This window comes from Melospiza georgiana, chromosome 14 (genome assembly GCF_028018845.1).
Source record: "Melospiza georgiana isolate bMelGeo1 chromosome 14, bMelGeo1.pri, whole genome shotgun sequence".
Taxonomy (NCBI): Eukaryota; Metazoa; Chordata; class Aves; order Passeriformes; family Passerellidae; genus Melospiza; species Melospiza georgiana.
The window spans coordinates 12,055,629-12,072,467 of record NC_080443.1 but is presented as its reverse complement, the minus strand read 5'-3'; the positions used below and the strand labels follow the sequence as shown (position 1 = coordinate 12,072,467).

At 41.4% G+C, this 16,839-nt stretch overlaps 1 protein-coding gene across 1 annotated transcript in view; it reads right to left on the bottom strand.

Annotated features, from left to right (window-relative positions):
• Nucleotides 1–14,088: 14,088 nt before the first annotated feature.
• MMP2 (matrix metallopeptidase 2) overlaps nt 14,089–16,839 on the bottom strand; it is a 28,203-nt gene continuing 25,452 nt past the window's right edge. The window contains exons 12-13 of the mRNA XM_058034033.1: nt 15,789–15,898; nt 14,089–15,060 (exon numbers count right to left, since the gene is read on the bottom strand). Coding sequence (XP_057890016.1) covers nt 14,957–15,060; nt 15,789–15,898 — 214 coding nt within the window. The 3' untranslated portion in view covers nt 14,089–14,956. The remainder of the gene's footprint in view (nt 15,061–15,788; nt 15,899–16,839) is intronic.

Below are 16,839 nucleotides of genomic sequence, written 5' to 3'. Positions count from 1 at the left end.
ATCTCTTTTTAATAGTTTCTATTTCACATTGCATATTAAGAATGATTTAATGAGTCTTACATTGAGTAAGGAAAAGAAAAAAAGAACCACTTGTTCAGTGTGCTGAATTTTATGTCTCTGTTGGTGTTATCTGAGTTCAATCCAGCTCCTGTGTTTGAAGGAGCTGGTTTTCCTCCAGCTCTAAAGCTCCATGACCCAGCCCATGCAGTTTTTAAGCTGTCAGTATTAGAACAAATTCTTAATAATTTACGGTTAGTATGGCCTCTGAAGAATGTTTTCACTTTGTATCTTAATATGAAAAATAAATAAATGCTGAGAGTCTCTAGCAATGCATTGAAGTATTTGCTCAATGTGTTAGCACAGTGTCCAACTGAGTTTAAGGGCCTCAGCTGATGTGACTGCCTTAAATAATAAGAGAAGTGCATGACTCTTGAGGTCCCTTCTGCAGTCTCAGTGGAGTTCTGGGGCTGTCTCAGGTAGCTGACACAAAACCACCTTTATATTGTCTTTCAACAGCTTCAGCTGTGTTTGGTTGCAGAGACTCAGCCTTGCCTGGCCCCTTGCCCAGCTGTTGATTGCCTCAGGCCTGCAGTACGAGGGAGCTCTTAGCAATCAGGGCTACCAACAGCTTATTTATTTTGATATTACCTTGCCTGTAACCTTCACAATTCACCTGCAGCCCTCCTGCAGTGGTGCCTGAGGGGCTGCACCAGTGCAAGGGCAGAGCTGTCCTGGAGTGCAGTGCTGGCTGTGTGCTCTGGCAGCTGGGATGCCAACAGGAGCAGGACTGGGCAGCAGCCACAGCAGCCACAGCTGGGGAGAGGTGCAGATTGCACCTCTGGGGAGAAAAATTTACCCTGGTGAAGGGAAATTAGAGTCTGCCCCGTGCCTTTCCTAATCACCAGATGAGGTCTGTGGCCTCTTCACTGTTTTTGCCAGCTCTAAAACTGGAGTGCTTTAATGGGGGTTTTACAGTCAGTAGTTCCAGGTTGGAAGAACCGCTGTGAACACAAACTCCTCCACAGAGATTCTCTCAGCACAGCCAGGCATTTTGGCTATTTTAGTAAAGACCAAAATTATGTAACAAACCCATGTGACTGTGGCTGTTGGTTTACTATCAGCTTTCCTCTGGACAGCAGCAGAGTCCTGTGTGCTTCATTAATGTCTCCTGACTGCCTTGGCAGATGCAGCCCCAGCTCTGAATGTGTCTGGGGTATGAAAATCTTAACAGGCACATTCAATTGTAAACATGATCTGCCTCACTGTAATGTATAACTCATGTATTTCCAGCCAAAGAAAACAAACTTTTCTTACCACAAAAATTCACCCTTCAAAACTCCATCCGTATGTCAGAAGGATACTTAAGTGATATTTTTGTCATATTATTTGGAGTTTTATGTACACCACAGTAGCAGGAGAGTAAGTATGCAGATGGGCCAACTCTTTTTATACCATTTCAAGAAATAAATAGGAGTTGAGAGTGAACAAGCAAGAGTAAATGAGGCATTTCCAACTGACCCACTAAGTGTGACTCGGCTGAGGTGTCTAAGGAGACTGAGAACTAGAGGTAACTAGAGTTAAGGGGAGAGTGGAAGGAATGCAGTAATTCTTTTTTATTTAGCAACTGGAGGAAGATTCTCCTACCTATTCCTTCTGTAGTACCTCTTAACAGATACTACAGGTATTGAGCTTTGCTCAAACCACTTTCTGCTTTTTTAAGTGCTATCACTGAAGCCATTCTAATGCTATTAATTTGACAGGTGAGGATGCAAGATTGTAAGGACAATAGCAAAATTCAGGTGTGTGAGATCAGTTAATGCTAACATACTCTTCCCTGAGCCACACTGCATCTTCAAATACTGAAGGGGAGGATATTGGGTAATTTAAAGCAAGACCAAGTATTCCTGCAGTCAGGACCCTTGAAGACCACAGCAGTGTCTCTTCTGCACAGGTACTCATAGATAAGGTTGATCTGACATAGGGACCAGCCTAGACACTTGCTGTGAAGCCCAAAGCAGTGATCTCTTATAAGCTTTGGAATACAGGTTAAAAAAAAAAAAATTCTGGAGGAAAAGGGCAGGAAGGGTGGAAACAATGAGACTTGCAAAAAAGGGAGTGAATGCTAGGAAACAGGCTTGCTATAACTTGGCAGTTTTCAGAGATGTGCTGCTAGCTGTGCCTGAAGAATAAACATTCTGCTTCTCTGCTGACTGTAGCCAAAGTTTGTGGCCAGCAAAAAGGCAGGGGAAGCTCTGAGGAAGTGTGTGTATCTAGCAGGACATTTCAGATGCTGATTACAGGTGTTTTGCCAAGCTTTTCGTTCTTTATTTCAAAGAAGGTTTGAGTCTGGAAATGTGCTGTGGGATTAGAAACACTGTCTAAACTCTACCCAGCTGGCTTGGAGAAGCTTTTGGACACTGATATGTAAGGCAGGTTCAAAAAACTGAGACTGGGCCTTGAACAGTAAAATAACCTCTTTTTCTTCTGTGGAATCAGATCACAGATGTGGATGTTAACAAAGGATTATGAAGCTGTAGCTCAGTTCTCATAAAGAGAAATGGTGATTAGTTACAGAGGCTCTCTGCTTCCTTCCCAGCAGCAGAGGGGCATGGACCCAAAGGGGCTGGGTGTTGGAATTTCCCACATGCTTCACTGGGCAAATGACAGTAACTCTGTGCTGGTTTTCCAGCCTGTAGTATGAAGTGGTTATCTTACTGGAGGGATTGAAAGGCAGAATCAGTTGTAAAATGTATTGAAACAGTGCTATCTCAGTGCAAAGTGGTTTTATCTACTGCTGCACACCCACAGGATTTACTTTTGAGGTGGAGACACATTTCTTAATGCCTGTGATGTGTACCGAGACAATTGGAAATAATAAAGCCTTGGGGTAGTGGTGTTGGAACCTTGTTCTTATTGAGGTCACTGGCAATTCCCTCACTGATTTCAGCAGGAAGAGGATCAGGCTGCTTTATCAAGAGGCCTTAGGTAAACACAAGACTTTCCAAGACTAAGGATCTGGGGTTTTTGGGAGGCTAAATTGTGCAGTGCCAGTCCCTGCCTTGGTAGTCCAATGGTATAGTGTAGACACTTTATGTCAATTAATTACTCAGGGATTTATTAACTTGAAATTTTAAGAAAACTGCTTGCTTCATTGTTGTCTGCAAACAAAACATGCAGAGTGAAGAAGGTTCACATACCCTAGGCATTTTGGCAGAAAGTGAACATAAAATGTGTTAATTGAACAGAGGACAGTAATACAAAAGGACGTGTGCCATTCAAATGGGTCATACAATCCATGAAAGAACTTAGAAATAAACACAGTGTTTCCACCACTGTTGTGGAAACTGAAAAATGACAGTAGATTGGGAGACAACAACAGAAAAAGAACCAGGAAAATCTCCACAAACACAAAATAAAAAAGGCCTTGTGGAAATTTACCCGAATGTAAATCAAGTTGAAAATGTATTGATATTTGGGAGATGCCTCTGACAGTTATGAACTTAAACAAGAAGGATGGATATTTCTCTGAAGAATTTCAGAGTGTATAGATCTGCAAACAATTTATATATCAAAGCAGTCACCAAATGGGCTGGAGAGGCAGAGCAACAAATCATTTCCAGAAACTGCCATTATCAGAATTTATAAGTAGTGGTAATCTCAGTGTTGTTACAAAAGTGAATATTAATGTCTGTATTTTAAATAAAATCTGATTTTGATTTTGTTATGGGGCCTTAGAACTCCTTGGAAATGGTCTTGGAAAATTGTGTTGTAGCCATGTCAGCTGAAGTCTTTTGACATATAAATGACAGAAATCTGGAAAGTATTCTAAACTACCTGTACTGTCTTGTTAAATCACAGTGCAGTGTTTCATCTGACCATTGAAGACGTGTATAGTAAGCAGAGTTAACAGACAGATGCACAGTTAACAGACAGATGCACAGGTGACTTTCTTATTAAAAAACAGACTATTCCTTATTTATTTCTAATGTTTTACTAAAGAATTTGTGCTCCCAGATGATTTTATGCTTTTGCATTCATTTCTTGTTTTGGGAAGGAAGATCTTTTAATAATGTTTAGCATCAACCTCTCCCACCTATGCAATTTGCTGCTCTAGTAAAAGTGCTGTTCCCCTGCAAAAGCTTATAATGTGCTATATGAAATGTCAGAAATGATAAAGCAAACCCAAGAACCTCTGAAAGAAAATGTACTGCCATGAATATCTGAAATTTACCGAACCACTGCTTTTATTATACTTAAATTTTAATAAACACTTTTCTTAAGAGCTTGTGCTTCAGTAGGCAAAGAAATGTGTTTTCTATGTAAATAGCAGTGTTTGACTTTTTAAAAAAACTGTATTCTGCTGCAGTAATAAATCCTACAAGCAAACTAAGGCACAGTTTAGTCCATGAGATATGGAATAAAATCTCTGAAACCTGTCTCTATGCTTGTTGGGTTGCCAGTTGTGGCCGTAGGGCAAGAATGCCTTAGAGAACTGATTTTCTCAGTGTTCTCATGTACGTTCAAGTTTTGAAAATAAGAGAGAAGGGAGGAAGCCAAAACCCATGAAAGGGTGCTAATAAGCTCATTTTGCCTCTTTGTTGCTTTATGCCTTGCCCCAGATTCTATAGCTTCACTCTCAAATAAAATGGTATGGCACAGGATTTATTTCTGAGCGCTTATCACTTCTCAGTAGAAAGCATTTACGTTTTCCATAAGAATGCTTTCTATTCATAACTCCCTTTATAGCATTTTTATCCCCTCACTTCACCCTGAGGTGTCACTTAGAACACTGCTCAGAGGTTGGCAGGGTTAGTGTCAATGTTAATGCATTAAAGTTGGCTGCTGGAGGTGGTGATGCTTTGCTGGAGGTTGTGTTTCAGAGCTGCTGTCCCTCGTGTCAAAGGACTTCCTTTCCTAAGTGCCAGGCCAGCACTTCCTTCCATCTCAAGTCTTCCTCAGTAACTCTACCAACTCTCCCAGTTACCACTTTTAGTCTCCCAAGATATCAGGCTTAAAGTCTTACAAGTTTAAATATGTATTTGTGACTGTTTTTACAAATGTGTGCGAATACAACTGATTTTCCTGAGTAGTTCTTTCAGCAGGTCTCCTGTGCATCTCTTCAGGGCCAAGTCAGCAACCAAGCCAGAAGCAAGTGAAAAGGGTAGATTGTAACAGGGCCAGTCTGTGACTCCATCCTATGCAGAAATATCCCTTGAGTATTTTCAGAATGAAAGGCAGTCTCTCCAGTTTTATATTCTGCTTGTGCTTTTTACTGCTCTTCTCCACATATCATTGGAGAGCTTTTGTGTAGTTTTTCAGGCAAGACAACCATTGACTGTCATGCAGAGCTTTCTCTTTCTCTTTTTTCCAAAGATCACAGTAAGGGACTTGTACAACAACAGTAATGCTACCTGTATTACAGTAAGTGATGTGGTGGTTGTTTAGCTTTGCATGGACTAGCAGAAGGCTGGAATTGCAGCATTCTAAAATCTGTTTATGGTTTATTTGGTGAGGTTGCATTGGTTCTCAAGCTGGTTTAGATCTGTTTTTGTGTGGCTAAAACTTATAATGCTTATCCATGAAAGCAAAGTTGCTTGCTTTAACACAGACCTAGGCACATCTCCCATGGAGATAATGTCATGGAAGAATGATGGAAGAATGGAAACATTGGAGAGTTCTTTGGGGTTTAATGATGGAAGAATGGAAACATTGGAGAGTTTTTTGCGGTTTTTTTGAGATTTCTTCCTGTTCTCTGTCCCAAAGTAAATGTTCTGCCTTTGCATGAGTAAACTGAATTGGATGTTAAGACCTCTGAATATCCTTGGATAACTTAAACAGGCTGTCATAACGTGATTGAGCACAAAGTTTGTGGCTGAGTTTAGAAGTATCTGAGAAGAGAATAAATGTGTTTAAGGAGCTTTGAGATAAAAGGCCAGGGATTTTAGCAAGCACATTCATGGCATTGTGGAAATTGAACTACTTAAGAGGACAGTCATTTAATGTGGTAAATTTTCTGTTGTTTATAGCCCTTAAATCAAGGGTAAAAGTGACTGATCAATGTAATAATCAGTGGTTGAATTTGAGGGGACAATTAAGGAGATCAGGTTAAATTATGACAATGCTCCTTCAAGCATAAAAGCTACAAAAGCACTACTGAGCATATGCACAATCAGAATTTTATGTACCACATTTATGTTGAAATGAGCATCTGCTGTTCTAAAGTGCTCTGAGTGGGGAGGAGGGGCCTTCACTTTAACCCTTCCTTCCCCAAACTCAGCATGAATGCTGAGCTGTTTTAAAGTGCCTTGCAAATAGGAAGAAAAGACCGTTCCTCCTTTATCCACAATGCAGTGCTGTTGTGTTTAACTCCAGGTAAATGTGTTGCTTTTTAAAATAATGGTAATAATATAATCGTCTTGCATTTTGGTAAACTGAAAGTGTTTTTATGAATAGCCACCAGTGATACAGATAAAACCTGTCCACACTCATCCCATCAGGGAAATGGAGAGGTCTTGCCAACATAGATTAGATTGTGATGGATATTAGACAGTAAGTGAGAATGGATTAATCTATATAAATGTGAAGTATTTAGTAGTATTCTTGAACTTCAGGTAATGAAATGCCATCGAGGCACAGTTAAATTTCTGTTTATTGACAGATATCTGCTGCAGTAAAGAGCCTGCCAGGAGCATGGTCTATGTTTTGAATTGATTTTATATCCTGATAACTCTCCATAGTTGTGTGAAACATGCCCAGGTGCTGGAATGGAATTCAGTAGTTCTGTCTCTAGTAATAATTTATCTGTTACCTTCCTTATGATTATTCCTCTTCTGGTGATCCCTCCCCTTCCCCCCTGTAAATAACAGCAGAAGAAGACCTCTAATGACAAGTTAGTTCATCTCAGAGTTTTGAGCTGCTTGCATATTTATTTTATACTGTCAATACTTTGTTAGCATTTCCATGATGTCTGAAATTTTGCTGCTGGCCTAAGGGCAGTAGCCGCTGTAACAGCTGTCTGGTCAAGAGGAATCATTTTTGTATTCAAAATGTAGCTTTGTGTTGCTGCCCCTCCAACAGTGAGTGCTGAGAGATGTTCAGGTGGGATGGCACAGGGGAGGTGAGGCCAGTGCAGCATCCCAAGGGTGAAACAGAGCCATAATCTCTGTGAAGATGAACCACATGGCGACTTAGCTGCTCATTTGCCACTTCCCTTGCTCTTTTGCTGTGGCCATTCTCACGTTTTGGATTATCCTGTGGAGTTACTGCCTGGTAGCTCTGTATTTGCACTGTTAATGTGAGACTAGGTGGCACGGCCCATCCTCCTTGGTTTCTCTCCCTAAGTTGTGTGTTTAAGGGTATGAGTGTGCAGCAGTCATCTCTCCTAATTAGCAAGGTTTCCCACTCTATCTCCTGTGTTCTCAAGCACACCAAGATATTTCAGGCTATACTTTAGTTTTATCCATAGAGGCAAGATCTGCATAATTTCCCATTCTCTGAGTTGACATACTAGTCACATGCCAAGATCTAAAAAGAATTACTTTTTAAAGAAAATTTTAGAGTTAAATAAACAGTTTCAGGTGTTGAATTATACCAGAGAATTGCACCAAGGTGACTTGTTAAAATTACATTCAGGTGGTATCAGTTTAAAGAACAAAGACATTAACAAGTCTGGAAAAAATATAGATAATGGGTTGGAATACCCATAGTGTGTGGTGGAGATAGTGCTGAGATGTGGCCAGAGGTCTACTGGCAGCACACTGTGCTGCTCTAAAGACAATATTTGCTCTGCAGACTGGCAGGAGTTGCTGTGGGGGACTTACCTCCTACAGAGAGGAAATTCCTTGAACCTGGCCCAGCCATTTCCCAGCCTGTCCTGGCTGAAGGCTGTGCGGCTTTGGATGGCTTTCCTCGTTTGGCTTAAAGGGATGGTGGCAAAAATGAAGGGCCTGAGGGACATGAGGAAGGAGAGACAGACTCAGGGAAAACCTTCCCCTAAATGAGTATGGAGCATACACATGGCAGAGTGTATATGGGAGTTGTGGAACGGGATTCAACAGTTCTCCCTCTCTTTATAGAACTGATTCCCTAAAAGAATTTTCACACTTATTCCTAACTAAATGTGCTTTTCTTTTGATGTTTAAGCACTCGTTATCTTTTTAAATAGCTTGGTACTACCCCAAAATAACTGACCCTTCAAGCCTCCTGCTCGGTAGCGTCTTACAGCGAAGACTCTGAGGGATGCAGCTGTTCTGTGTGCTGCCTTTGGTGCCGGGGCTGTTGTGGGGCCGTGCTGGAGGAGGAGTGGATGTCGATGCTCCAGCAGCCCTGCCCCATGCCCTGCTGGAGGATGAGCAGGTATCAATGCCCCAGCAGCCCTGTCCCTGTGCCCTGCTGGAGGAGGGGCAGTATCAGCGCTCCAGCAGCCCTGTCCCGGCGCCCTGCTGGAGGATGAGCAGTGTCGGTGCTATAACAGCCCTGTCCCGGTGCAGTGCTGGGGGAGCAGTATCGATGCCCCAGCAGCCCTGTCCCGGTGCCTGCTGCAGGATGAGCAGGTATCGATGCCCCAGCAGCCCTGTCCCGGTGCCCTGCCGGAGGATGAGCGGGTGTCGATGCCCCATCAGCCCTGTCCCGGTGCTGTGCTGGAGGATGAGCAGTGTCAGTGCTATAACAGCCCTGTCCCGGTGCCCTGCTGCAGGATGAGCAGGTATCGATGCCCCAGCAGCCCCGTCCCGGTGCCGGCGCTGCGCGGTCCGGGTGCGGTCCGGCCGCGCTCCCGCAGGGGCCGCTCCGAGCCCGGAGCGCGGAACGCGCCCGCAGCGGGAATTTCAACACAGCTCCCCTTCCCACATGTTTGTGACAGCTCCTCTGCTGGCTCTGGAAGGAAAATCAAACTGGAAGCAATGCTGTGTCAACTGCAATAACTCTCCCTCGGTTTGCTTTAAAGCTGTCAATTATTGTAAGCCACTTCTTGGCTCTGCAGAGGCTTTTATCCCCTTGAACTCCAGGAATTGTTCTAGTTTACATCCACATTTCATAAATGTCCTTCTGAATTAGCCTACTTTGGGCTAATGAGGATGCAGCTTATTCCAAACTTAGGAGAAAGTAAGGCTCATGAACTTTGGTTGTATTTTTTCCACCATAATTTTTGCAGAGCCTCCTTTTGCCTTTTCACAGTGTGCGTGTGGTGTCTACAGCAGCCTAGCTCATGTCACAGTTATTCAGATCATACTCCATTACTTACATTCCTAAGAACTTTAGCATTGGCAAACAATCTTACATAGAAATACAATACTGTGCATGTAAATGTGAGAATGGATGAAAGTCCTACAAATGAGGGGTTTGGAAACCCCTTTGACAACATTAGAAACAACAGAAAAAGGATTTTCAGTGTAGGTCTTCCTACTTCATTTTTTGAGCTGCTGATGAATAGAATTGTGAGTGGCCTTGAAAAGTACATTTACTCAATGGAAAAGCATGAAAATGCTAGAATTTAATGAGCCTTGCCATGTCTTCAGCTAATGAGAAATGAGTCCCTCTTTTCTGAGGCCTGGGTTCAACAGTCAATGCATTGACCACAGAGAGGAGGCAGAGCCCTTGTCTTCCTTCTGCACGCAGGACTTGCCTCTCTGGTGAAGTCCTGTGCCTTGGTTTGCCTTGTTCCCCCTGCTGAGGCACTGAACTCTGCTGTGGGGGTTCCACTGGGTCAGGCAGCTGGAAAGGAGAGCAGTGGAGAGTGGCCGTGGCCAGAATTGTTTAGGTGCAGCCACAGCAGAAATAATCTCTCCATGGCTGAAGTAACTGTGTGATGTGGCACTGGGTGGGAGACCTGGGCTTGAATTTCCCAATTCCTTGGCTTGTGGTGATTAGGAACTTTATGAAGTGGAGCTGCTGGGTCTGCATCATTGCCTGGCACCCAACTGCAGAGTGTGAAGCTGCTTTCAGGCTTCAGCCCTTTTGGCAGCAGTATGGTGCTGTAAGAAGCATAGGCAAGGAGAGTATAGCTGTGAAGCAGTCCAAGGTGGAAGCAGTGGTAAGAGACATGGAAAATGAGCCCACTTGGATAGCTTAATATTGTGAATTCCTGTCTTTTAGAAAGTGGAGACCACCTCCACCTAATTCCAGAGACAGACTGCCAAACTCCAGGCTAATCTAAATTAAAACAATTATCCTCTTACAATTTTAGTTTATTTTGGCAATGCTAACAAATTCTTAACAGCAAAGCAAGTCACTCATTTGTGAGTAATTCTGAGAAGTCCCAGAGGAGAGGACTGGGCAGTAAAAGACAGCTGAAAGTTCAACAGATTCTGTTTCACCCTCTGGCTCATTGTGTAGAGAATCTGTGGCAGGGTTTGCAAGGAAAACACAGACCTGTATTGTCATGAGGCCTTTTATTCTTGTATCCCTCTTTCAGGCTGGCTTGTTGGTTGTCTGGAAGATTCTGAACATGAGTATGGTGAATCTGGCTGAAGCTGAACTTTAGAAGCCTCCTGGGAGTTTGGGGATTTGCAAAATTAGGTGGAAGAATGATCCAGTGATGATATAAGAAGGCAGTGTGGATGCAGCCTTCCCAGTGCTACTTAGGCTGATAAACTTGCCAGTGCTGGTGTGGCCTCTCATGCCGCTATTCCAGAAAGTGTTTGAGCAATAAAACAAATTATTATCTTGGATTTCTTGGCTGTTATCTCCAGTAGTGCTACCAGGGAAGGTCACCTGTGCAGGCTGAACACTTTTACTTTATCTTCCTCTGTTGTTCTTTGCTCAGACTCTGATTTATTTTCTGGAGAAGGGAAAAGCTGGTGTTGTGTGCTGAGCAGGTTTAGGTCAATTAGCCTTCACACAGTTGGACTAGATAATTGTCATTGGTCTCTTCAAACCAAATATTCTATTCTAATACCTATAGGAAATAAAATATTCTAATATAGCCATGAGCTATTTCTTTGTGTGTGCATACGTATTTATGCATGCAGCCATATATTTAATATGTAATTTAGAAAAAGCTATTATAAATACTTCTTAAATTATAGAAATTAATTTAATGGCCTAAGGCAGTTTAAGACTAGAAGAGACTATTTGTTCACTCAATCCATTCCCTTCTTGGTCCAGGCCAGGAATTTGTTTTCCCAAAAACCATGAGAAATAATATGTCTGATGAAGAATATTCTCTGAAAAGGCAAGGAGTCTTGATCTGAAAACATAGCTGTTGGCTTGGTTGTGGTTTTGAGGTTTTTTTCTGATTTTGTTTTTGTTCTTACTACAGTTTCCTACCTGGAAACACCTAATACTTCTGATTGTTTTACATAACCAGTCTGGAACAAGTGTTTCTCTTTGCATGTACCAATCTCTGTGACTCCACAGAGCTCAATGCCTGCTTGTTTGCTGATTTCAGCTCTTCCAAAAGCAGAAGCATGTTCATTCACTTAGTCTTTGCTGCTAAAAACATACATGTCTGAATTTATGAATAGAAATAATGTGTCCAAAATGGACCTAAAGGGCCTTCTTCCTCCTGATTTTAAGAACAGCACAGTTACAGTCAATTCCCAAAATTTATGGGTAACTGCTGCTTTGTAAAATCAAGACAGAGTAGCAGGAAGAAACTGTATTTTTAGCAAATACAAAGTGTTAGTGAGACACAAAGTGTTAAGCATGATTCAGAGTTCAGGCTGCTCTGTCTGTTGAGTGTTTAAGCTGTGGCATTTCATTATAGCCTTGGCTGCTTTTCATGTATTGTGATGGAGCAGTTGCTAAACCACTGCCCTTTGCCCTGCTGGACTAGAGCTGCCCTGCTGGGGGCCTGCAGCCCATCCTGCTCAGAACTGGGAGAGATTTCCTTCAGCCCAAGGAGCAGGAGTGCCTGAACTCTCCCCATGTTGCAACAAGCTTTGATGCAACATGTGTGCAACCCTACCCTGACACCAAAAAGTCCTAAGTGAACCCAACTTCAGTTCAACAAAACTCTAGAAGTAGAACAAGTTCAATAAATGTTTTTGCTGGATTTTGTATGGCTTTGAGGTAAACATTTATACTTTTTCCCTTTGCTTATTTTTGAAGAAGGTAGGTAAAAACTCTTGGTTCTGTTCTGGAAATGTCTTGGGAGAATTGTGTTGAGGGCAGGAAAGGCAAGGGCGGTGTCCTCCTTGACAAGGGCACAGTCTCAAAGTGCACAAGAGAGGTGAAAAAAGAGGCTTGGGAAGGATAATCTGGTTCAGCCAAGGGTCTAGGGATTGTCAAGAAAGTCCATAGTGTTGGGACAGACCTGGAGTTAAAGAGGGAAGCAAATGAGTGGGATGGGTTTGCATGGGACATGTTGGGTACAGGCTGAGCTGCAGTGCTTCTCAGGTAAGGACTTTCCATCTCCTGGTTAACTCATTACCAACAGGAAAGGAGAGGGAGCTTTCAGAAGTGGCTCTCAATAAGTGGAATTAGACCCAAAGACCTTTTCAGGACACGTTTCGAGACTTAGTGTTTCCCAGGTCAGATGTGAAAGGCTAATGAGAAGGTCAGTGTACTCCCCCAGCTTGTCTGGCGTACGTAAGTGATAACCTGGCAAATGTTACAGCTGATGAACAGAAACAGATGTGTTTAGAAATGACCTGTGTTAATCTTAAAGTCATCAGTCTGAAACTGAACCCAAAGAAGTGTGCATTGGGTTAAGGATAGAAAATTTATTTCTGGTTTTCTGCCAGTGATTTAGTCACTGGAGAATGGGTTTACACAGGCAGGAACAAAAGGAGACGCTGAGCAGAACTCCTTACACCCACCAGATGTGCAGAGTTTTGTAGGATTATGGTGCTATTACTACAGAACATAAGATGGTAGATTTGCCAATATTGCAAAACATGCAGGAGTTGTAGACGAAAAGGAAACTATTTCAGTAATCAGTAGAAATGTGATTTAGCAAGTTCAGAGCTGGAAGGCCCATTGCAAATGTTCTACTATATCTGTGTTTGAAACCCCTTCCATATTAAGTACAGATGCTAGGGTAGGCATGTTGGGGCAGTATTGACATAAGAACATAAAAATCTTCAGGGAATGACTATTGAGGATTCTTAAAACAGCTTAAATTATTGCAGTGGAATGCCTGGCAGTCATTAAAGCTAGAGAATATTTTCAGCACTAGTGCAGGAAGATGTTTATGATCAGGACAGATCATACATCCCTGAAATAGATCTGAGAAAGTTGCCAGGTGTTTGTAAAAACTGAAACATTAACATTTTGCAATTAGAGCCACTATTGTTTTGTGTTTTCTTTTGTTGGCTCTGGTGCAAGACTAATTGTGAAGGTGATTAATGATTTCTAATGAGAATGAGTATTCTGAGGAGGAGATAAGGCATCTTTTCTTTTGGCATAAGTAAAAATAGTGTTGGCTCATCCAGGTGAGGATTGTCTATAGTAATTGACAGCATCCTAAAGTGAAGTTATATCTAGATGAGTGCAATTAAAAGATGATTTGGCAAATGCCATTTTAGAAAAAGTATCTTTTCAGAATATCATAGTAAAAAAAACTCTGCTTAGAGCAGGAAAGCTCCGAGTGTAAACAAACATGAAGGTGTAGAGGACATGAGAAGAAACCAGATCATGGGCTCAGGTATTAGTTACTGGTCAGTTCTGTGGATCATGGACTTAGAGATGTTTTTAGAAGGACCTAGGTTGACCCCTTGCCTGATGCATAGAGGATTATGAAGTGTTTCATGTGCATGGAGCAGGATAAGATCTTTGGCCAGATGGTGTCTGATCTCATGGGCAGGATAAGGGTTTACATCCCTGTTTCTCAAGCTTCCATCCCTGTAGGATACATACACCCTCTCTTCCTGCCTGGGCTGTGATGGAGTGTGGAGGACAGACAGGAGCAGAAACTGTTCAGGGAGGGCAGCAGGCTGTGCACAGACATGGGGCCGTATCATCTCTTTAATTAAATTGCTGCAGTTGCACCTTGGAACCAACAGAGAAAATAACCAGGGTTTCTAAATAACTCCCCTGTGTGCTTATGTACTGGGGTAATGTTTTTACCTTTGACAGGTAATGCACTGAAACATGCTACTGGATTTATAATTTCAAGTGATACAAGGAAGCCTGGCCATGAGTAGTGTTGACAGTGTAATTTGATTTTATTGGTATTGTTGGCACTTCATGTGTGGGACATTCTTTTCTGGTTTATTTTTTAATGAGAAACATTCTATCAGATTGTGAAAAGAACAAAGCCTAATTGAACAACTCCCCCAATATTATAAAGAACAGAAAAATAAAACACGTTAAACAATACTTGACTTTTATGTATAACTCATTATCTTCAAAAATCTGAATCGTTTCCATCCATATAAACAAGTTATATAGTAGTAACAAAGTGCATGAAGCAAATTGCTAAATTTAACTAAGGTATTAAAATAAAAAGTACTTTAAAACAATACTTTAACACAGTTTTTTGCCATGATTCTATCATGCATCAACACAAAGCAGATCCTGAGGCAACCTGTGCCTTTCTGTATTATTATGTAAATAAATGGAAGTAATGATCAAACTTGTAAGAGGGTGAAAAACATCAAGACAAACCATCCATTTATAACAGAGCTGTATTTAAAAAAAAATAAAAATCAAAGTGCACTGCTGGTACATCTCATTTGAGCCTATCTGGTATGTGAATAACAGAGGGGCATGATCCAGTCTCCAAAGGTTCCAAGGCTTTGTTTAAGCACCAAGGCAATAAAGAATGATGGCTGTTCTGTTCATAGCACTATGACTCGCATGACAACAGAAAAATTGTACCAGAATATATAGTAAACATCTTTTGTATACTGAGGAGGCAAATACTCTTAAATTATCTGATGTGTACAGTACTGGTACTTAGTGTCTTGGTGCCAGTACCAGACTGGTCCAGTAATTAACATTCAGATCTATTTCTAATTACAGATAAGGCATATAACAAAAAAGTAAATATTTGGTTATTGATATCTCATATGGTTCAGCAACCCAACCAGTCAGAGCTTATCTTGCCAATTTTAACAATCTTCAAACTCTTGTCTTCCATTTGTAGATAGTACTGATCTTTGAAAAAGTAGGTATATCCTGTTAAAATAAATAAATAAACATGCTCAGATTATGGAGCACATAATTCTTGATGAAAGATGTTTTGTCTTTGTGATTTCATGAAGCTTAATGAATTGAATGACTTATTTCCCAAAATATTAATATGTATTTGCATTATTAAAAAGATATATTTTTAAAATACATTGAAATTCCCATCCTGTGTAAGAGAGCTCTTGCTAAATGGAGCCTTATTAAGGTCACTGCTTTGTGAGCCAGAGTTTTCTGGGATGAAATGTTTGCTGGCAAAATAGATGTTGAAAATGTGACTGAGTCAGGACTCATGTGACACCAGCGTTGCTCTCAGACTTTAGTGCATATCTGTGCAAAATTTAAGGCCCCTTAAAACCACGGGCCAGGATCTCAGCTGGAGTGCACAGGAAATAAGAAAAATTGCAACATAGAACCCATTCATGCCTGTGATTGGGGAGATTATCATCCTTGAGTTCTGGCTGTGCTAGGGCAGGATGGTGCTGAAATGGTGCTGGGACTGTGTGGAGGAACCTGGGGAGTGTCAAGGAGCTGGGAAATGTCCAAGCCACAAGGACTGGCTCGGTCATGCACCCTGGTGTCAGGACATCCTGTGCATCAGGCCTTGGGTGGCTCCATTTGGCTCCTGATCATGGACCACAAGGAATTAGTCTCCAGTAATTTTTTCAGCAAAAAAATAAGAGAGTTTGTTAGTGATTTAAATCAGAATTACAGCTTACCACTGTCGCCAAGGCCCAGGACAGCATCGAGGTTATCTGGAACACCATTCCAAGAGTCAGCAATGAATTTAGGGGATGCAAGCTCCATTTTCTTCTTTTCTTCATTGTACCTGAAGGAAATTACATGTCTACATTACAAATCTGCATTTAATGTTAAATTGTAATATAATTTTTCAGGGTGTCTTCAGCAAATGTGACTATACAAAACAAATAGAAATATAATAACTGAGATTGTAACATGGTTTGTATTTCATTATAATTATTACTGATTCCTTTAAAACCCTGTGAAATTTTACATCTTTCCTTCAAAAATGCAATTCTGAATTGAAATTACACTTCCTAAGGAAAGTTCCTTCCAGAAACATAATTTGGATGGGAATCAGTGCTGAGCAGGAGGTGTGGAGGTGTCCTGAGCACAGTGATGTGCAAAATAGTCTGAACCAGGCTTCAAGTACAGCATGTGAGGCCTCAATGACCCCACAGGAGCTCCAGCACCTCTTCAGGAGCAGGAGACTTCAGAGGGGTTGTCTTTGACAGTACTGGAGGGAGAAAACCATTTATGTTCCCAATTTCTATTTATCCATGTCCATAAGTATCTCAGATTACTTTTCCCTCATTGCTCTGTGGAACTACTTGGAATATATCCAAAGTTACACCAGTACTAATAAGCACTAGCTTGGTCAAAATCAATTTAAACGATTAATTTAAATGCCTTATGATTTTTTTCTGGGCTATTTAAAGGAAAATCTAATACCTTGCTGGCTAGCTTTAAAATTTCAGCTGTGGAATCTGAGCCAGCTCCTTTTCCCCTCCTTCACAAAACTTTGCTCTGCTCAACAGTCTTGTTATAATAACACTAAAATAGCTTGTGGCTGGAATGAAGGAGAGAGAAGGCTTCCAAAAACCCCATTTAAAGTAAGTGTGATAATGACACAGGAAGGACTATGGTATGTAAGTATTTTGATTCCACTGACAGAGTCCTTGTATAAAATGTAACAGCCACATACTTAAGGGTTATAGAGTCTCTTCAACAGAGATGCATTTTTTGTTC